At 50.1% G+C, this 20,756-nt stretch overlaps 2 protein-coding genes and 1 non-coding gene across 5 annotated transcripts; 2 read left to right on the forward strand and 1 right to left on the reverse strand.

Moving 5' to 3' along the window:
* The first annotated feature begins 101 nt into the window (after nucleotides 1-101).
* Nucleotides 102-6,234, forward strand: Gatd1 (glutamine amidotransferase class 1 domain containing 1). Of its 3 annotated transcripts, none has more exons than XM_052761984.1 (8): nucleotides 102-232; nucleotides 2,128-2,204; nucleotides 2,952-3,057; nucleotides 3,160-3,267; nucleotides 4,079-4,173; nucleotides 4,669-4,762; nucleotides 4,975-5,082; nucleotides 5,210-6,234. In XM_052761984.1, the coding sequence occupies exons 1-8, from the start codon at nucleotides 169-171 to the stop codon at nucleotides 5,374-5,376; spliced, it is 819 nt and encodes a 272-aa protein (XP_052617944.1). In that variant the 5' UTR covers nucleotides 102-168; the 3' UTR covers nucleotides 5,377-6,234. The 3 variants fall into 3 exon arrangements, with proteins under 3 accessions (XP_052617944.1, XP_052617945.1, XP_052617946.1); XM_052761985.1 differs by having other exon boundaries at nucleotides 4,971-5,082; nucleotides 5,210-5,328; XM_052761986.1 differs by lacking the exon at nucleotides 5,210-6,234 and having other exon boundaries at nucleotides 4,971-5,086.
* Nucleotides 1,215-1,405, forward strand: LOC128095895 (U2 spliceosomal RNA). Its single transcript, XR_008213487.1, has one exon. It is a non-coding gene; the product is annotated as a U2 spliceosomal RNA (small nuclear RNA).
* Nucleotides 6,235-9,777: 3,543 nt separating the features above from the next.
* Nucleotides 9,778-20,141, reverse strand: Taldo1 (transaldolase 1). Its single transcript, XM_052761983.1, has 8 exons — nucleotides 19,977-20,141; nucleotides 16,343-16,466; nucleotides 14,764-14,871; nucleotides 12,705-12,836; nucleotides 11,121-11,296; nucleotides 10,804-11,001; nucleotides 10,519-10,664; nucleotides 9,778-9,980 (listed from the first exon to the last, which is right to left on the reverse strand). The coding sequence occupies exons 1-8, from the start codon at nucleotides 20,071-20,073 to the stop codon at nucleotides 9,948-9,950; spliced, it is 1,014 nt and encodes a 337-aa protein (XP_052617943.1). The 5' UTR covers nucleotides 20,074-20,141; the 3' UTR covers nucleotides 9,778-9,947.
* Nucleotides 20,142-20,756: the final 615 nt, after the last annotated feature.

Raw genomic sequence — 20,756 nt, forward strand, 5'->3', positions numbered from 1 at the left:
GCGCACGCGCATGCGGCCCCCATCGGAAGGCAAGTTCCGCCCCCCAACCCGGCACATCCTGCAGGCGAGCCCCGCCCTCCGTACCTCACGCACGCGCATTCCACTCCCGCGGCAGGCGAGCCCCGCCCCACACCGCCCCTACCGCTCTTATTAGGGGAGTCTGCAGCCATGGCGTCCGAGCGGCTGCCCAGCAGGCCTGCTTGTCTCTTGGTGGCCAGCGGCGCTTCCGAAGGTGAGGCGCACAGGGCAGCTGTATGGTGCAGTGGCCTGCCGTTCTGACTCCAGGTCAACGTTTGTGCCTGCGGAGTTGGGATCCTGGGACCCTGCACCTGTTTCCCTGGGGCAGGCCTGTGCAGTCTGAGCTCGCAGGCGGGGTGGCCAGCGACTGCGGAGATGACCCTGCCCCCAGGTCAGCCGCAGGGGCTCGGTACTCTGCCCACCGTTCCTGCCTCTACTGGGTCCTGATCCTAGGCCTATCTTCACGCGCCTCCAGGACGCGATCCTAAAAGGGGTTGCTCGAAAGAGCTGCACAGAAGGGACTCGCACACAGAAAGGGGTCTCCTAGCTATGGGTTCTAACTGCCCGGTGTGTGTCTGAGAAGCTGGGCGGATGATTACTTCACGGGTCTTTAGGGAACTGACTAGCCCAAGATAGTCACTGCGGGGTGATGTAGCTCAGGGCTGTGGCCCGGTATATCCCTCTCAAACAGTATAGAGCCATCTCAAGCGAGCATGAGCCTGAGGGTACAGCGGGATCTTGGACTGATGAATCCCTGGGGTCCACAGAGAAGCTTCCCAGGTGGAGATGGGAGGGGCCTGAGGGTGCTGCTCCGCCCTGGAAGACAGGGTTTGGAGAATCTACAGCTGCTCCTAGGTAGGTCTTACTTGAGAGTTTGGGAGTGAGGGATTGAGGAGCTGATGGGGATAATCTGGGCTTGGTCACTGAAAATGTATAAAGTCATAAAAGTAAAGAAGCTGGTGCATGTCTTTAGTCCCAGCATTCAGGAAGCAGAGGCAGATGGATCTCTGGGAGTTTGAGGCCAGTCTGGAACTTACATAGCAAGTTCCAGGCCAGTAGGGCTACATAGTGAGATTCTGACTTAAAAACTAAACCAAAACAAAACCCACAAAGCAAAAGCCTAGTGTAGGAGTTAGAGGCAGGAGGATAAAGAGGTTAATGACTACATGAGATGCTATCTCAAAAAGAAAGGGGAAATCGCTTCTCGGCCTTTTGGCTAAAAGCAAGTGTAGTATCTGTCCTTATCAGTTTAATATCTGATACGTCCTCTATCCGAGGACAATATATTTCATGGATTTTTGGAACTAGGAGTTGGAATAGGAGCTTGCTCGTCCCACTCCACGCATCGACCTGGTATTGCAGTACCTCCAGGAATGGTGAAAAAAAAAAAAAAAAAAAAAGAGAGAGAGAGAGAGAGAGGGGGAAAGATGAAGCTAAAGGGTTGTGCCCTTAGATTAAACCAGCACAGACATCACTGCTCTTAAGAAGGTGATGTGAGTCTCTACGCCCTAGCTGAGGGGAGGCTAGGCTGTACCCACAAATCAGCTGGAAGTCTTGTTCTTTTTCGAGACAGCTTTGTGTGTGTGTAGCCTTGGATGTCCTGGAACTCATTCTGTAGCCCAGGCTGGCCTCCAACTCAGAGATCTGCCTGCCTCTGCCTCCCAGGCGCTGGGATTAAAGGCGTGCGCACCCGGCTTCTGGAGTCAATGAAATAGGCAGGCTTTGTTCCTTTTGGAAGGCCTCTTGATGGGCAGAAGAGTGCCGAGAACAGCATGGTGAGGCTCTTAGGAAGATGGGACCCTCTCGGTGTCCTGCGTATGGGGAGTGCCCCAAACACCATGCTCTCCTGCTGCATTTACGTCTATGACCTGTTAGTCTTTTCTCTCCCCAGGCTACGGGGACCTTGGATACTGGTGGGTCTGTAGGGGAGGACCCAAATGGCTGCTGTCCTGCCCCCAGGGTGTAGACCCTGGGGTGGGTGAAATGGACTGCTCCTGAGGCTGGGTCTGGGACCAGGAGAGTCCCCAGGAGCATTGGCAGTCTCCGGGGAACAGGGATGGGCCAGCCGACCCTGTCAGGCCCTTGCCTTTTTAAAACCCTCTCTCCCAGGTGTGTCAGCCCAGTCCTTCTTCCACTGCTTCACACTGGCCAGTGCTGCTTTCAACCTCCAGGTGGCCACCCCTGGGGTGAGTACAGTCACCCTTCTCCAGGGAACTCCTGCGCTCCTCTCCTTTCTCGGGTTGAGGCTAGGAGAGTGTAGCGAGCCCTCTGTAGTTGATAGGGCCAGGAGGGAGCTATCTCCAGATAAGGGGGGATCTACATCCCAACTTGGTGGAATCCTTAAGTCATGGTTCCAGTTCCCTGGACTGTGACTACCTGTGTTAAGGGAGCTTTTTTCATTGTGGCTTGACTTTTGCAAGTCTATAAGTGAAAGATAAGAAGACTTGGCCCTAGTGTGTGGGTCCTGCCCAGATCCTCCTAATAGGAGAGATTCCTGATTCTTGCACTGTGGCCCTGGGAACCTCAGATATAAATGGGTCATGGCAAATGTGCATTGTGTATTTGCATGTTTCGAAGTCACAAGGTGGGTGGGACAGTTGTTGCTACTTTATAATCAGGAGACTGGGGACCACGGGTGGGGGGCAGGGGGAGCAGGGTGTGGTGATCTCCTGTGGTAAGACCTCAGCATTGTGTTGTACTGGGCTCCTGCACACTAGTGGTTTGGTTCTCTGGGCCTACCTTGTACTTGATTTTTCTCTCTCTATAGCCACTGAAGGCTCCCTGCCTGAGCCAGCCAGTAAAAGTGACTGTCTAGGCAGGTGTTTGTGCCCCAGGGGCTGTTTTGAAATCTGTCAGCCTTTCTGAGTTCTCTGTCATCCAAATGTGGGGGAAGATGCTGGTGCTGACCCTTCACCTAGGCTCTGCTTCTACAGGGAAAGGCCATGGACTTTGTGGATGTGACCGAGAACAATGCACGTTGGGTACAAGACTTCCGCCTCAAAGCTTATGCCAGCCCTGCTAAGCTTGAGTCCATAGACGGTAGGTTGTGAAAGTGACACGTGGTAACTTCTAGCTAGTGGGTCCCTGTGGAGGACCTCTGTGTCTGGTCCTGCCCTTATTTGACCTGTGGTTCCCCCGCAGGTGCCCGGTACCATGCTCTCCTGATTCCCAGCTGTCCTGGAGCCCTGGCTGACCTTGCCAGCAGTGGGTCCCTGGCTCGGATACTGCAGCACTTCCGCTCAGAGAGCAGTGGGTGACAAGAAACTGGAGAACAGGCTGGCAGGCAGAGTAGGAGGGAGTGGCCAAAACAGTGGGCGACAGGGAACTAGAGACGGGGTTTGGAAGGCAGACATGGAGTGGCTATTGAGTGCGGGGTTTGGGGTTCAGGACTGGGCGTGCCTGGTGATTTCATCAGCCCCTCAGATGGCCGTGGAGAGCCGCAGTGGTTCTGCCCTGCACACAGGTAAGTTTGCTCTGTGTCCATGTGCACAACAGAGTGATCTCACCAAATATAATGTGTGCATTGTGAGCCTCTGCACTGTGAGCCTCTGAAGGCCCGGAGAGGGCTGGTGACCATGGCCTCTTAGCCCTGTCCATGGTAGGTTAATCAGGATACTGTCTGGATTCCTAGTGGAAATCGGCAACATCTGTTGTGATAAGCACATCTGTAGGCTGGGGTAGGATGCTCATCAGAGACCAGAATGTCCTTTGTTGGTGAGAACTGGTCCTTGGGCATAGACAGGAAGCAGTTGTCCCCAGCTACCTCTGCCATGGGAATACACTGGCCATTAAGTTGCCTTTGGGGAGGAGCCAGGGTGGCCTCATTGCAGAGCAGGAGACCCCCTGGGAGTACCACCCCCAGCTGCACAGTGGCTTCTCTGCAGTGTGAAGCAGTGACTGGTACATGGACTGGGAGTTCTGTGTGCTTACACATCTTAAAGCTGAGGCAGCCTGGGCTCTAAACTCCAGTCGTTTAGCATCCACCATGGGGGAAAGAACACTTGGCGGGGACCCTATCCAAGACAGCACCCAGGGCCTCAGAGTACCTTGCTACTTTTAGAGCCCATTTGTGCCATTGGCCATGGTGTTGCTGCCCTGTGCTGTGCTACCAATGAAGACAGGTCCTGGGTGTTCCAAGGCTACAGTCTGACAGGGGTGAGTATTCCATGGGCAAGCCAGTGAGTGTCCCATTCCTTCCTATCTCCTTACTCCTACCTGAACCAGGAAGAGATTCCTACAGGCACTGTGACCGGCCAGTCCCCAGACTGCTAGAGCAGTTCTCTCCTTGTCCGTGTGGTATGTGCTAACTGTAAGATGGCAAGCACAGCCGGAGACCCTCTGGCGTGAGCCTCAGCTCCTCACATGAACATCATGGAACCCATGAAAGGACTCCTTCCAGAGGATACCAGTCCATCTCATTTTGGTCACACTTATGCCTTGATGCTGGGGGAGCCAGGCACTCTAAGCCATGGTGGCTTGGTCTCCAAAAGATGATTGAGTTTTGCCTTTCTTTGCGCATCTCCCCCGTGTGGTAGCTGAGGCTGCTGCTTTGATTTGACCTGCCTGGTCTCTAGGGCTGGTCTTGGGGACAGTAGGGCACTGGACAGGGTAGAGCCACTAGCTGGTCTGACTCAGGCCCTGCCCTTGCAGCCTTCTGTGTACGAGCTCATCAGGGCACCCGACTTTGCCCGCCTGCCGCTGGTTGTTGAAGACTTTGTGAAGGATTCTGGTGCTGGCTTCAGTGGTGAGCCTAAGTTGGTGCCCCTACACTTAGATTTGTGGGGCCACCTTCTGTGTCTTGGGTTGGTGTCTTAGGTCCTGCACACCCCTGTGGTGAATGGTTTGCCCAGACAGGCTTTGCTACTGGCCCCTGTTGGTCACAGCACCTCCGTGGGTGGAAGTGGGACTGGGCCTAGGCCTTGTGGGCCTAAGGTTTGTGCCCTCTGCCTTAGCCAGTGAGCCTGACGCTGTGCATGTGGTGCTGGACCGTCACCTGGTCACTGGCCAGAACACAAACTCCACTGTTCCTGCTGTCCAGAACCTGCTCTTCCTCTGTGGCAGCCGGTGAGGTTCCTGGGAAAGGGTTTGGGTGGTTTCCGGCTTTGTAACTGGCTCCCTCTACTGGGCAGTTTTGTCTGTGATGCCCTACCTGCTGGTGCTGAGTCTGGACCATATGTTGTTTATCCTATAGGAAGTAACATGGATGCTGTCCCTGATCCTGGTGGCCTAGAGACAACATCTGAACTCACTGTGGCCTCTTCTGTTGGTCCTTACCTGATGGGGCCCTCAAGCCTCCATCTGGACCTTGTGGGATGCTGGAAGCCTCTAGGAATTAAGACTTGTAGAGTATCAGTTTAATGTAAACTGAACACTCCTTCCTCCATTCCCAGCACACAGTGTGGAGCATCTTAGCTGGCCACAGGCAGTCCCTGAGATCTGCAAATTGAGCATTCCAAGAAGAATCGTCCATTCTTGGGGTTTTAGGATGAGGTGTTGCTCTTCCATGGCTCTCTGGCTATTCCCATCCCTTTGGCTGTTGGTGGGAACCATGGGGAAGGGACCAACAGGCTGGAGCTTGCCCTGAATTCATCTTGCCAAAGGTGAACAGTGTATGTTTCCTTAGCCCTAAGCAGGCTGCATCCTTGCTGAAGAAGTCTGCCCTTGTTTAAGCCTTGCTGGCCTGTGGTTTTGAATGTACTAGAGGCCCCAGCTTGGCCTGGCCTGGTTCTGGACCCTTGGAGTGGACACAGTGATGTCACCCTGCCCCGTATGGCATGGAAAAAATATGAGTGTCACACCTAGAGATCCTTAAACTGCTGTTACCCCATAGTCTGTCCAATGGCCTCTGGCTTACAGAAGCCTCGGCCCAGGTGTTTCATCTACTCCTAGAATGGATGAGTCCTGCCTCCCAGACCCTAGACAGGCTTTTGCTGAGGACCTGATATGAACATGTAGCCACCTCCCTCCTGGACATGCTTGTTTGCTGTCAATCCTGGGGTACCTGGCCTGGACTGTAGCCACCAGTGAGCAGCCTTCTAGCCCTGGAATAGAGTCTTCCAACTGGACCTCTCAACTTCTATCTCCACTTAACTTTTGCACATCCCAAGCTCCAGAGTAGCACCAGTGTCAGAGACCTAGAGGAACACCTTTTGGCGGTGAAAAATCTTGAATGAGGGAAGTCCAGAACCAAGTGGAATAAAGAAGCAGGAGAGCCCACCTGTCTCTGGATTCCTCCCTAGCCATGCACGGCCCCACCTGCCATGAACACTATGTAATGATGGGTATTCCTGGACAAAAACTTAAAAATCTGAGGCTGTGCCCTAGGCTTGGCTGGTTCAGGCATAGACTGGGTGGTCTGTAAACAACAAATATATTTCACACACATCTTAAAGCTTGAAGTCCAAGGTTATAGTGTGGCAGGTGTGTCTGTTAAGGGCTACCTGGCTCAGACCTCTTTGCTTCTTACCTGATGGGAAGGGGTATCTGCTCTCTGGAACCTGGTCAGAGATCACTGATTATATCATGGAGCTGAAGTCCCACTCACCACTGTCACCGCGGAGAGGAGGTTTTAGCATGAATTAGGGGACAGCTTCAGACACTGGGGAGGTGATGCCATGCTGATGGGGTTTGAGAGCTTCTAATTGGCTGGCTCCATGTGAGATTCATGTTCTCTCTGTCTTTTGGTTTTTCAAGACAGGGTTTTTCTGTGTAGCCCTGGCTGTCCTCAACTCAGCCTCTGCTGGGATTAAAGGCAGGCACAGGCCACCACCGCCCATATTCTATACTGAAGCACCACACAGCCATAGCAGTGAGGTGGCTCTAAGTGTGCCTGGGCTCTGCTCCAAGGACCTTCCCAGTGGCCAGTCCTAGGTGGAGAAGGGACAGCAGGCTGGAGAAGACAGAATGAACAAAACTCTGGAAAAGTGGCAGCTGAGCTCGGGGTATGTTCACAAACACATTTTAATTACTTTAGAGAAATGAAACCTTGAGGACTGGGATTAAAGGTGTTTGCCACTGCGCCCAGCTAGTGGTTTCTTTACAATGGAATATCACCAGTTCAGTCAAGTATTTGGCCATAAATTCTGATACGTAGCCATATGTAGTGGTGCACACCTTTAATCCCAGCAGAAGCAGCCTGGTCTACATACATAGTAAACTATAAGACAGCCTGGTTATGTACAGAGACCTTGTCTCCAAAAACACAAGAAAGAGGTCCACAGAGCATACATAATGAATACCTGGCCAGTATCCCTGGAGTCCTCAGGTTGGAAAGACTCAAAACCTTGATGTCCTTTTAGGACACACCATTGCTAGCCCAAAGGTTGAGGATTGGGGTGGTATGGGCACAAGGTTCTGCCTACTACATGCTGAAGCAGGTCAGCCTCAAGCAGCACTGCTCCCACAGGCCCCGTCTCCTGCCAGAAGTGGCAGAATACTTATGGGTCTTGATCGGGGAAGTGTGAACCTAGCTGTGCTGGGTTGCCGAAGCTGCTCCCCACTTCACATCCAGGATAGGGCTAGACTGCCCAGGCAGGTACTTAGCTCTAGAGCCACTTAAGGTGGGAATTTGGGGGAATGGGCCTGGAAAGTTGCTCTGTGATCCTCCCTAATAGGGGTCCATGGGGTCTTTTTCATTAGAGCTTCCGCCTGCCTCTGCCTCCTGAGTGCTGGGATTAAAAGCATGGGCCACCACTGCCTGGTTTTTATTCATTTATTTTTTTCGACACAGGGTTTCTGTGTAGCTTTGGAGCCTATCATGGGACTCCCTCTGTAGACCAGGCTGTCCCCGAACTCAAGAGATCCACCTGCCTCTGCCTCCCGAGTGCTGGGATTAAAGGTGTGTGCTACCACTGCCCGGCTCTGGTTTTTATTTAGGGTTTCTATGTAGTCCTGGAACTCACTAAGTAGACCAGGCTATCCTTAGATGTGGACAGTCTGGTTGCTGCCTTCCAGGTACTGGGATTATAGGCATGTGCTTCCATGCCCCTTCAAAGCTGGTGCCATATCCCATACTGTCCCCATAAGGTGGTGCCACCGCTCTTTAGAACCTGGCTACACCAGGCAGAGCACCTAGATGGGAGAATAAACCACTGGACTTACTCTGGGCAGTGGGCAGGCCTGGCTCTGTAGTTTTGTATAATATTTAAGGGTCCAGTCTTAAATTTATACAGATCCAGGGGCCCAGGAGAGACACTACCAACGGCACAGGAATGAATCCAGTCGCTCGGAGCTCTTTAGTTCAATTGGTTTATTCCTCAGCCACCATCGTTCAGTCACTAGTTCAACTCTCTCAGATCTCTTTATTTCCTTAGTTCCCTTCTTCTTGTTCCCTCAATTCTTAATTCCCTCTATCCCTTCAATCTTCAATTCCTAGTTCCCGCAATTCTTCAGTCCTTCCATTCCTTATTCCTCCAATTCTTCATTCCCCCAATTCTCTGTTCCCTCCATTCCTAGTTCGCTCCAATCCTAGTTTTCTCCCATCTTCCATCCCTCAATTCTCCATCCTTCAGTCCTTCCTCCCCATCCTTTGGTCCTTCTGTCTCCCTTCTCCGGGGCTGGTCTATATCCTATCCCAAACAGTTATACCTTATGTTTTGTATACAGCACAGGATTGTAGGGTCCCAACTAGAGGCTTCCTGGCAATTTTATTTGCAACCCAAAAGGGGAAAGATAAGAGTGGAGTCAGTTAGTAGTAGGGATAAATCAGAAAAGGAATTTGTGTGCTAGAAATATATCCTTATTGTGGTTAGGTGAAGGCATTACGAATCTATCAACTATAGACTCACAGGTGATAGGTAGGAAAAGTCTGTAAGTCACTAAAAGTTAAAACTGTCACTTCTTCCCTCTGTGGCCAGTTTCCTGACAGGGCGGGGGAAGAGTACTGATAGCTAGTCAATCTGCATCACAGCTTGAAGCACCTGCTGAAGGGAAACTTCCTTTGATCTAAGGGTTCTCTGGGGCAGAGCAAGAGAGAGGGGAGGCCTTGATTTGCACAAAAACAAAGCTTGTTTGTCTAGTTAGTAGGCATGTGGCCTGTGAGACATGTAGTCTCAGAAAAGATGGTTTATCTAAGCTGGGGGTTTTCAGGGTCTAACAGATGGCCTGGTAGCTCTCTGTTCCTTGCTTGTCTTTTAAGGCTTTGTTTGGGGGTGACTCTATCTTAGGAAGTAGCTCAAGGAGGGTATTTGCAAATGGCAGATACCCAAACAAATGCTAAAGAGGGGGCCTGGAGCTCAGAGGCAGAAGGTTCTGTCTACTGACTATCCAGGTGCTTTGAAACGGAGATTCACACACACAGACACACTTTAGGAGAATTATGAGCACAAGGATTTCATAGCAAGACACAACTGAATATTAAGCTGCATAACACCAATAGACCTTGCTGATTGGCTTCCCACTCGACTGACCCTTGGCCTCGTCAAGGTATAGCTTATAATATGCAGCTGGACTTCTATTTCATATTCCTGTGGCTCGCCATACTGTAGCACTATGTTCAGCTGTTGCCCCCCAGGGGCAGAGCCCACCATTTGTCTTCCAACTCTACTAGTGCACCCTCTAAGACCAGGCAGGGTACAGGGACACCAAGTACGGAGGGAGTTACTGGACAGTCTCGCCACCAGAAGTCAAAGACTTCTGCCATCTCATGTCCCAGTTGTGGTCCAGAGGATTTTAGAAGATGAGGATGAGGGCCACAGTTGTCTGTCCTGGGCGACTGGTACTTAGGTGGATGGGACAGAGATGGTGAAATGAAACACAACATAGGAAAAGCGACTGCTTTAATGAATTAGACAAAATTTCACATAAAGTCAGAAACCTATGATCCATCCCTTCTCCAATCACTAAAAAATGCAAGATTCATCACAAGCCATGTGCAATTAGGACCCAGCTCAAGGGCAGTGCAGGTCTGGGGTCCAGCCTCAGGTGCTGCGCTACTTTCCATTCTCAGCGCTGAACATTCGTTCCTGGAAATGACCAGAGGTAGAGTCATGTCAGCCCCTTACTCTGCCAGGGCTGCAGGGCCTGGGGGGGCCCCAGACAAGACCCACCAAGGTCCCCGAATGGCTTCAGCAACCAGCCGGGATCCATGGTTCCCCAGAGAAAACCAAACATACACACCTATCTTTATCTAGCTGTATATATACAGATTTGTTTGTTTGTTTCTCCTGTATAGCTCTGGCTGTCCTGGAACTTGCTCTGTAGACCAGGCTGGTCTTGAACTCATAGAAATCCGAGTGCTGGGATTAAAGGCGTGCACCACCACTGCCTGGCCCTAGTTGTTTCTTGAGACAGTCTCTGTCTCTTAAGTGCTTGGACTACAGGCATGTACTAGTATTCCTGGCCCAGGTACTGAATTTGTGATCCTCTTGCCTCACTCTCCAGAATGGTGAGACTATAGGTGTGTGCTACCATGCCAGGCTCTTGGAGTAAGTTTCAACTCTGCGCCAACTTTGCCCCCAGGTGAAGGAGAAAAGGCCCAAAGCTGCCCACACAGGAACTCACCGTGAGCATCCGCTCTAACTTTATGGCATCAGCAGCAAACTTTCGGATCCCATCGGAGAGCTTCTCCACAGCCATTTGGTCCTCATTGTGCAGCCAACGGAAGGCCTTCTCGTCCAGATGTATCTTCTCCAAGTCGCTGGTCTGGGCTGGGGGATACCACAGCTCTCCATACCTGCCTTACCCTTCGACTCCTAACTGTCCCTCAGCCTAGGCTGAGTATCTCCCATCAGGGTCAGGCCTTAGCTCCGCCCACACAGAGGCCCTTATCGGGCCCCTTGGCCTTACCCGCTTTGACGGAAAGCACAGGTGCCAGCTTGGTGCTATCCTTGAGCAGCTCCCCCAGGAGCTTGGGTGAGATGGTGAGGAAATCGCAGCCTGCCAGTGCTTTGATCTCACCGGTGTTACGGAAAGAGGCGCCCATGACAATGGTCTTGTAGCCAAACTTCTTGTAGTAGTTGTAGATTTTGGTGACACTCTTTACACCTGGAGGAAACGTAGGCATATTCCAGGATGGCCCTGGAGCTGCCCAAGCTGCCGTCTGACCCCGCCCTGCTCATCAACACAGTAGTTCCCCTGCCCCATGATCTTAAAAAGTAGCTCACCAGGGTCCTCCTGGGGTTCATAGGATTTCTTGTCTGTGTTTGCCACATGCCAGTCAAGGATGCGCCCCACAAAGGGAGAGATGAGCGTCACACCCGCTTCAGCGCAGGCCACAGCCTGGGCGAAGGAGAAAAGGAGTGTCATGTTGCAGTGGATGCCATGCTGCTCCTCCAGCTCCCTGTGAACAAGATGGGCACGGGTGTTGCTGAGTGTAGCCTCAGGCTGCTCCCCAAGAGCCTTCAGTTCCTTTTTGTTTGTTTGTTTTTGTTTTCCGAGACAGGGTTTCTCCGTGTAGTTTTGGTGCCTGTCCTGGATCTTGCTCTGTAGACCAGGCTGGCCTCCAACTCACAGAGATCCGCCTGGCTCTGCCTCCCGAGTGCTGGGATTAAAGACATGTGTCACTGCTGCCTGGTCGAGCCTTCAGTTTCTTAATAGCAGGGGCAGGAACAGGGCTATACATAGTTAAGAACAAGCTTGAGACTCCTCAGCATGGTGGGTCTGGACAAGGAGTGACCAGGACTTCCTCCATCATATTCACATTGCATAACAGATAAAGGCCCTCCAGCACTGCAATCAGGGTCCCACCCCTCATCAGAGCTCTCTGGGTTCTACTCCTAGGCTAGAAACAGCGGGTCATTACCAAGGGTGATTAGGACCTAATTCTTCTTCGAGCTACCCTGCAGCAAGCCCAGTCTATCTCCTGAGAAGCCCCTTGGCCCAATACTCACTCCTGGGCAGCACTACCACCACATGGTTGAGGCCTGGAGCCAAGCCTATGCTTAAGCTACTCCAGCCACAGTTCCCTTTCCAGGGGCCAGTTTCAGAGGTGCCTCCACCACGTGGCTACTTGGGTGTCCAAGCACAAGTGTAGTTCATACCAGCTGGCTCAGCCGAAGGGGAGAGAGTCTCCTCTACTGACCATGTGACCCAGTAAGCCTACTTCTCTGCATCTGCCCATGAGAAAGGAAAACCCATGTCCACACTAAAATGTATATAAGCCTGTCTTCATACTATTATTCTCAACAGACCCTGATGCCCAACAAGAAACAAGTGCAAAGACACAATCCACCCACCAATAGAATAAAGTCCAGCCAGGAAACAAGGCATTGACACTAGAACATGCTGAGTCAGACATGATAGTTCATGCATGATCTGCCTCTACTTATGAGATGTCCAGAACAGGCAAATCCAGGTTCTAGGTGAGGAAAGAGCAGACACTGCGGAGAGGAAATGAGTATCTCTGCTGCCCAGGACCTAGAATGGCAGGACTGACTTCTAGAGGGGGCATCAATGAAGAGTCTGACTGGTTTTCACCATTTGGCATTCTCTTCCACTTAAGAGCATACTATTTGTAGGACAATTAATTTCTTCAACACTTATGTTAAGTTTTGGCTTCGCTGTTCCAGTAGGAGACTGAGACCTGGAAGTGTAAGAAAGGCATTCTTTCTTAACTGGCTCTGTCTGCACTGACCCTGGAGCAGAGCGTAGGCTTGTCTCAAGGGCTCCCCCCTAGAAACTGGTGTCAGCTGTCCAGGAACAGAATTAGAATCAGAAGCAGAAGCTGCCTCCATGTAGGGCATACTTACTTTCCAGCCTGAATTCCCTCCCAGGTTGAGGATAACTTGATGAGAATTCTGTCCTTGCTGACCCCAGCTTCTTTGTAAAGCTCAATGAGGCGTCTGGCTCTGGCCACCATTGCATCCTTATCAAAGGACAGCCTGTAAAAGCAGGGGGATTCCAGGGACTCAGATCACACAGGACAGCCATTAAACGGAGCATGTCAGAAGCAGCGGATTCTGTAGCTGAGTGGCTCTCTCGGCAATCCGTCCCAACCCCTACTCTGGACACAGAGCAACTTGAGACCCAATTTCAGAAGCAGGCCTGCAGCCAAACCTTGTACCCAGCACTCAGGAGAGTCAGGAGTTCAAGGCCAGCCTGTGCGACAAGTGACACTGCTTTGAGGCTGAGAAGACGGCTCAGTGGATAAGAGTTAGGAGCACTTGCTGCTCTTGCAGAAGACCCAGGTTTGGTTCCCAGCACCGATATGACAGGTTCACAACCTTGTGTAACTCCAGATCCAAAGGATCTGATGCCCTCTTCTGGCCTCCACAGGCACCAGGCACATATGTGGTGTACATACATACAGGTAAACACCCATACACATAAAATAAAAATAAATAAATCATTCAAAAAGAGACTTTGGCCTTAAAAGTAAATAAAAAGCCAAACCAAACAGAGAAAAATGGGGTCAGAGTTGTGCTGAGTTGGTAGAGCACTTGCCTATCATGTACAAAGCCCAAATGCCTGACATCACATAAACTAAATATAGTGGGGTACTCTTGTATCCAGCACTGAGGTAAGGGCAGGACCATATAAGGTCAAGGTCATTCTCAGCTACATAGTAAGTATGAGGTCAGCTGGGGCTACATGAGACCCTGCCTCTAAGTTACATTAAAAAGAACAACAAGCCGGGCGGTGGTGGCGCACGCCTTTAATCCCAGCACTCAGGAGGCAGAGCCAGGCGGATCTCTGTGAGTTCGAGGCCAGCCTGGGCTACCAAGTGAGTTCCAGGAAAGGCGCAAAGCTACACAGAAAAACCCTGTCTCGAAAAACAAAAAAAACAAAAAACAAGAACAACAAAACACCCAAAAGATGGAGAAATGGCTCAGTGCTTAAGAACACTGGCTGTTCTTCCAGAGGACCTGGGTTTGATTCCCAGACCCCATTTGGTGGTTCACAACTGTAATTTATTTCCAGTTCCAGGGGACCAACACCCTCTTCAGATTTACATGCAGACAAAATACCCACACACGTTCATACACATTAAAAAATAAAAACAACGTTCATACACATAAAATAAAAACTTTCTAAATTTTTTTGTTTTTTGTTTTTCAAGACAGGGTTTCTTTGTGTAGCCCTGGCTGTCCTGGAACTCACTCTGTAGACCAGGCTGGCCTCAAACTCAGAGATCCCTGGCCTCTGCCTCCTGAGTGCTGAGATTAAAGGTATGTGCCACCACCATCCTGCTTACAAAATTTTTAAGTTGCCAGGTATATTGGCACAGGCCAATTAAAAATCCCAGTATTTGGGAGGCAAAGGCAGGCATGATCTCTATGTGTCAAAGGAAGCCAGCTTGGTCTACACAGTGAATTCCAGAACAGCAAGAGCTACATAGTGTGACCATGTCTTAAAAACACAAATGCCGGGCGGTGGTGGTGCACACCTTTAATCCCAGCACTTGGGAGGCAGAGGCAGGCGGATCTTTGTGAGTTCGAGGCCAGCCTGGTCTACAGAGCGAGATCCAGGAAAGGCACAAAGACAGAGAAACCCTGTCTCGAAAAACCAAAAAAAAAAAAAAAAAAAAAAAAAAAAAAAAAAAAAAAAAAAAACCCACAAAACAAAACACAAACAAACAACAAAAATCACCAAATTTCTGGACACCTTAGTGCAAGTATATTTTCATAAAAGACACAGGACTCAAGATCAGCCATTAATCAGAGTTCTAGGCCATCAGTTCTGTATAGTCTTTCAATATAATGTATATTACACTACCAAATGAGTGTGGAGAATATCAAGAGCCACTTCCTCTTCAGCCACTGACACCACCAGGATACCTGCTGCCTCCCTACCCTATTCCCCACCTACCTTGCATCCACTTCTGTGGATACACGACCTGGAATCTTCTTCAGTATTTCTGCTCCAAACAGCACAAACAGTTTATCAATAGCATTTTTAATCTGCTCCTCTTGTGGTCTGAAATTCAGAGGTAAAGTTGTATTAGAAACTTGGAAGGCTTTGGGGAACCTGTAAGACCAACTCTGACTCTTTTGTCCAATTTCTTTCCCTTCATCCTCCCCACCATGGGCAGGAGAGCACATGCTACTTGTTTTTGTTTGGTTTGCGACAGCGTCTCTATATAAAGCCCCGACTGTCCTGGAACTCACTATATAGAGCAGTCTGGCCTCAAACTCATAGAACTACCAATTTCAGCACTTGCCCAGTAGTTCAGAAAGAGAGATTCCAGTGTTTGAGGCCAGCCTGGGGAAGGAAGAAAAGGAAGGAAGGGAGGGAGGGAGGGATGGAGGAAAACAATGTTTTGTTATAGTGAAACACCCATAAAACATGCCATCTTGACCATTTTAAGTTTATAGTTCAACAATGTTAAATTAAATCATACCACCATCATCTTCAGAACTTTTTCTTTTCTTTCTTTTTTTTTTTGGTTTTTTCAAGACAGGGTTTCTCTGTGTAGCCCTGGCTGTTCTAAAACTCACAGTGTAAACCAGGCTGGCCTCAAACTCTGCCTCAGAGATCTGCCTGCCTCTGCCTCTGCCTCCGAGTACTGGGATTAAAGGAATGCACTACCACACCCAGCATAAAATTATATTTTTATGAAATCCCAAGAAAGGAAAGTGAAATGCCAATCACCCTGATCTGACCACACACTATATATATGTATAAAATTATCACATCATACTTCATAAATATTATAATTACTATATCAAAAAGGACTACACATTTATGATCTGTGTGATAATGTGGAAGAGGTAAAACTGTAGGAACAAGAAAAAGATTGGAGGCCAGCACTGTGGCACACAATGTTATCTTAGCGCTTGGGCAGGCAAGCTTAAGAGCAGCCTGGCTACACAGGGATACCCTGTATCATACAAACAGGAAAGAAGCCGAGGACATAGACAAGGAGGTAGGAGGAGGATCAGAGATTGTGGTGAGGGTTGTGCCAATGCACAGTTCACTAAAATTCATTGCCCTGTTGTTAAAAAGTAGTGACATCTGGGCAAGGTGTTGTGTTCTGTTAATCTCGGCACTCAGGAGGCAGAGGCAGGTGGATCTCTGCGAGGTCAACCTGGTCTACAGTGTGTTCCAGGACAGCCATAGCTATGTAGAGATCCTGTCTCAAACAAACAAACAAACAAAAAAACAAACAAAAAAACTAATAAAAAACAAAGAAAGAAAGTAATGACAACCAGAAGGCAAAGCATGGCTGTCAGAGCTATAGATAGCCTGTCAGAGGAAGGCCGTCAGTGTTTTACATCTCAGCTGCAGGTGTTCACACTGGCAAGCCTCAGAGCCACATATCCAGTGAGAGTGATTTACTCCATACAAATCACATCTCAATGAACAAAAGACAGTGTTGGATTGGAAGATAAATATGGCCAATTTGGGGAGTGGGACCTGTGGGGAGCTCTCCATCACCCATACTCACCCACCCAGCTTCTTGCCATAGGCAATGGCCTCCTCCACGAGCTCTTGGTAAGCAGGCATCTGTGCTGCAGCCAGGATCAAGGATGGGTTGGTGGTGGCATCCTGGGGCTTGTACTCATCAATGGCTAGGTAAATACATTTCAAAAGCAGGCAGGATGGTTAATCTTGTTATCAGCTGGACTGGGCCAAGAAGCATCTAGATCTAAACTACTTTTGGGCTTGTCTGTGCTTCCAGGAGGATTAACTAAGGGAGAGACCTGCTAAGAATGTGGATAGCATAACCCACAGACTGGAGGCCCAATGGAATGAGAGACAGTCTGCTAGCACAGGCATTGTCTCCCTGTATCTTGTTTGCCTGTGACCTCTCTGACACAATAGACTGAAACCCTAGAAACTGTGGGTCAAAACAAATCATCCCTGCTTCCCTTTCCTCATTCTTACACACCCTAGGAAGGAGTAAAGAAAAGAAAACAAACAAACAAACAAATCATCCCTCCCTTAAGTTTTCTCTCAGGTATTTTGTCATAGTGACCAGAAGCGGCTTTCACCTGAGATGGGGAAGAGTGCCCAAGTGGATCACAGTGACAATGCTCACAGCAGCTCCAGAGGCTGGCTTCCATGTGAAGACAGTAATCAACGCCACACACTTGAGCTGGGAGCAGCGGCATAGTCTATGATTCTAGCTCAGATGACTGAGTTTAAAGCCAGCCTGGATAACAGAGCAAGACCACGTCTCAAAAGACCAAAGCATGAGCTAAGGGTGGTGACACATGCCTTCAATCCCAACACCCTGGAAGCATACACAGGAGGAGCTCTGAGTTCAAGGCCAGCTTGGTCTTAGTGAGTTCCAGACCAGCCAGGGCTACATAGAGAGACTCTGTCTCAAACCAAAACAGACCACCAAACTATAGTGGTGTGTGATTTTTTTTTTATTTGCAACATTTTTTATAGTAAGGTTTAAAACAAAATGAATAAGCCAGAGTTTGAGGCCAGCCTGGTCTACACAGTAAGTTCCAGGCTAGCCAGGTCTACACAGTGAGACCCTATCGTGAAACAAAACAAAGCAAGCAACAACCACAACACCACCAAACAAAACTAGGCACCCCAGAACAACCATCCTCCCATAAAAGCTGATTTTTAATGACTTGGAAGGGAAGTATGAGGATGCTAGAAGATGCTTCACAAGTTTGTCCTATTGCCTCACAGCCAGTAGGAGGCGCACTAATCCTAAACCACTGCCAAGTATGCTGACAGGACACTCCTTCAGTTCTTCTCTCTTTAGGTTTGTTTGTTTGGTTGGTTGGTTTTTTGGGGGAGGGGGTGCATATTATGCCAAGCTGTATTAGCTCTTTTAACATGCTAGTTTCCCCCCTCAGGAATTCAGAAAAGCCAATGAGGCTCTGTCAGTTCAGCTATCCAAGTGAACAGGCACAGGAACAGATGCAGAGCCACCAATGTCCAGCTTTATGAGCTTGCTTAACTCTTTTTTTAAAACTTGTAACTGGGTGGTGGTAGCGCATGCCTTTAATCCCAGCACTCGGGAGGCAGAGCCAGGCGGATCTCTGTGAGTTCGAGGCCAGCCTGGGCTACCAAGTGAGTTCCAGGAAAGGCGCAAAGCTACGTGGAGAAACCCTGTCTCGAAAAACCAAAACCAAACCAAAACAAAAAACTTGTAATTCTCCTGCCTTGACCTCCCCAATGTTGAGAGATTACATTACAGGTCTACACCACCATAAGTCTTTTGAGGATAAGAACAGGATAACTCTGTGTCCTCATAGTGCTAATATAAGTCTGCACATTATGAAACTGCTGCAGAGATAACCACAGCAGGCCTGGTCTACAGGCAGCACAATGCATGGCTCACTGGTGTCTGCCTCCTGATTTGGACATCACTAGGGAAACTGGGCAAAGGGTGCATGGGCTACTTTTGCAACATCTCGGGAGCCTGTAATTATTTCAAAATAACAAGTAGGGGAAAATGTGCTCTGGAGTGGTGCTGGCTCAGGTGTGAACCCATTGAAGGGTGCATAGAAAATGTAGCTTTCTTCCTATAAAACTGCAGACCCACTGGGTGGTGGTGGCACACGCCTTTAATCCCAGCACTTGGGGGGCAGAGGCAGGTGGATCTCTGTGAGTTTGAGGCCAGCCTGGCTACAGAGTGAGTTCCAGGAAAGGCAAAAAACTACACAGAGAAACCCTGTCTCGAAAAATAAAAAAACAAAAACTGCAGACCCAAAGGCTGCTGGAGACACAGCTCAGTGGAAGAGCACCTGTGTGATACCCTGGGCTTGATTCCTATCCCACCCCTACAGATAGGCTTTAAGGCCCAAAAACCCTTACATTTAGTGGAAAATGAAGGGGGCACGTGCTCTAGGCATCAGATTCTATTTTCAGGGGCCTGTGACACCCAAGGAGTTAAGAAACCTTCACCACACAATAGACATCAAATCTAATGCAGTGCTTGTAATTATTTAACTTGTGTTAAGCTACACTATCAATGAATGTACTTTTGTTATTTTTGTTTGAGACAGGGTCTCACTATGTAGCCCTGGCTGGCCTGGAACTATGTAGACCAGACTGGCCTCCAATATAAGAGATTTGCCTGCCTCTGCTTCCCAAATGCAGGCATGTGCTACCATGCCTGGCTCTTGCACACTTCATAAACGTTAGCCAGAAAGATCTGCACTACACTCACAGTGGAAAGACCTCAGGACTCCCAGGTGGATTTCTAGAAGCTCTCTGACAAACACATAGCTTCTGTCAGACAGGTTCACTACTAGACCCACGTCGGGTCTGTCCTTCCTTTATATTTAAAGCAGCCCAAATATGCCTAATCACTCTGACTCTCTGAGAGATAAACAATGTACTTACTCATGAGGAATTAAAGCCTGTTTCTCAAGTCACCGTGAGAAAGCAGAAAAGAGCAGAAGGTGCTTTTGTACTGGGCTCTCGTGGAGCATTTCCTCAAAGTCTCATGTTCACAGCAGATGTGAAACAAGTTCAGCTAGACCACTCTACACGGCTGAGAGTCGGACTAGCAGGTCAAGCCTTTCTACCTATGTCTTCCAAGTTCTCTCCAAGTCCAGGAAAATCTGAGTGCTGGAGCTGGGCGTGGTGGCACTGCCCGATCCAGCACTAAGAGGCTAAGACAGAAGGATTACCAGGAGTTCCAGGGCAGCCTGTGAAACCCTGTCTCTGAAGAAAAGGAGGTTTGGCAATAGAATAACCACGTGATTTAGTGTGTGCATCTGGTCTGACTCCAGCAATACTGAGTACCCAGACAGTAACCAGCTGCCACCTTGGAAGGCCAATGCAACAAGCTGCAAAAGCAGGTGGTGTCCAGAGGCCGTCCCGGCCCCACAGACTGCACCGGTTCCAAAGCTGAGCCTGTGTTATTGTAGGCTGGACACCAGGGGTCAGCGGGACTCTTCCTTAGATCGCCTCGACCCACCGAAGTTTCGCAAGGGGCTCCCAGGGTCACCAATAGCCTGGAGGCCGGACCTTGAGAGTTCGGCAGACTCGCCAATCCGGGTTCTAGCGCCCGCGAGGCCCCGCCCCAGGCACCCACACCGGTCCTGATCCCAAAATTGGGGGTGCCGCAGCTCATTCAGGGCGCATGCGCCGCGTCCTCTCACCATTGAAGTCACCCGTGTCGGCCACCACGGTAGTGAACTGCTTGAGCTGGTCCAGGGTGGACTCCATCCTCTGGCGCTTTACCGGGGACCCCGACATGGCGAGGAGCGTACAGCTGCGGAGGCAGCAGGAGCGCGGCGATCCACAATGCTCCGCGCGTCCTGACCAATCGGAGCCAAAGCTACGTGAGGCCCCACCCCTGGAGGCGAGCCCCGCCCTTGTACTTGGAAGCGGACGCTGTGGACCACGCCCACGGTCCTTGGTCTTTTCCTCCGTACTACTTGGTTATTTTCCACCGGTCCAGGGAGGGTGGAGCTGAGGTGCGGTCGCTCTCTAGAGCTCGGATCTGTAAAATGAACTGTAAAATGAACGGACTGCGTGCTTCTACTGAGACTCGCGCTCTAAGCCTAAGACCCCAACAGCCTGCGGATGGATGAGACTCTGAAGTCCTCAACGCTCCAGAGCCATGCTAATCCCCTGAGCCCGCTCTGGCTTCCTGCAGTGCCTTCCCTACAGGTGCGCCCACCGCAGCCGGTGAACCTCGAGGTGTACCCCTCTCTCCAGCTGTGGGACCTCGTAGCTCTCTACTGCTCTCAGTTTAGTTACTAGGAGGTGCACTCCTCCGTGCGCCCACCTGATCGTGGTAAGGTCGGCTCGGCGCAGCCCCTGCCTACAAGCAGACAAGCTGATTCGCAGTCTGGGAATCCAACAGGTGTGCGGCCGCCTGAGCAACCTCTGGCAAAGCCACCAGTACCCGCTTCCCAGATAAGAGTGTTCCTGGT

This window comes from Peromyscus californicus, unplaced genomic scaffold (genome assembly GCF_007827085.1).
Source record: "Peromyscus californicus insignis strain IS unplaced genomic scaffold, ASM782708v3 Scaffold_4__1_contigs__length_199733344, whole genome shotgun sequence".
NCBI classification, from domain to species: domain Eukaryota; kingdom Metazoa; phylum Chordata; class Mammalia; order Rodentia; family Cricetidae; genus Peromyscus; species Peromyscus californicus.

Coding starts and splice junctions, on each gene's coding strand:
- Taldo1 (XM_052761983.1), bottom strand. CDS start 20,073: ATGTCGGGGTCCCCGGTAAAGCGCCAGAGGATGGAGTCCACCCTGGAC. Junction 10,665..10,803: donor TGTGCTTTCCGTCAAAGCGG/GTAAGGCCAAGG, acceptor GGTATCCCCCAG/CCCAGACCAGCGACTTGGAG. Junction 9,981..10,518: donor AGTTAGAGCGGATGCTCACG/GTGAGTTCCTGT, acceptor GGTCATTTCCAG/GAACGAATGTTCAGCGCTGA.
- Gatd1 (XM_052761984.1), top strand. CDS start 169: ATGGCGTCCGAGCGGCTGCCCAGCAGGCCTGCTTGTCTCTTGGTGGCC. Junction 3,058..3,159: donor TAAGCTTGAGTCCATAGACG/GTAGGTTGTGAA, acceptor GTTCCCCCGCAG/GTGCCCGGTACCATGCTCTC. Junction 4,174..4,668: donor AAGGCTACAGTCTGACAGGG/GTGAGTATTCCA, acceptor CTGCCCTTGCAG/CCTTCTGTGTACGAGCTCAT.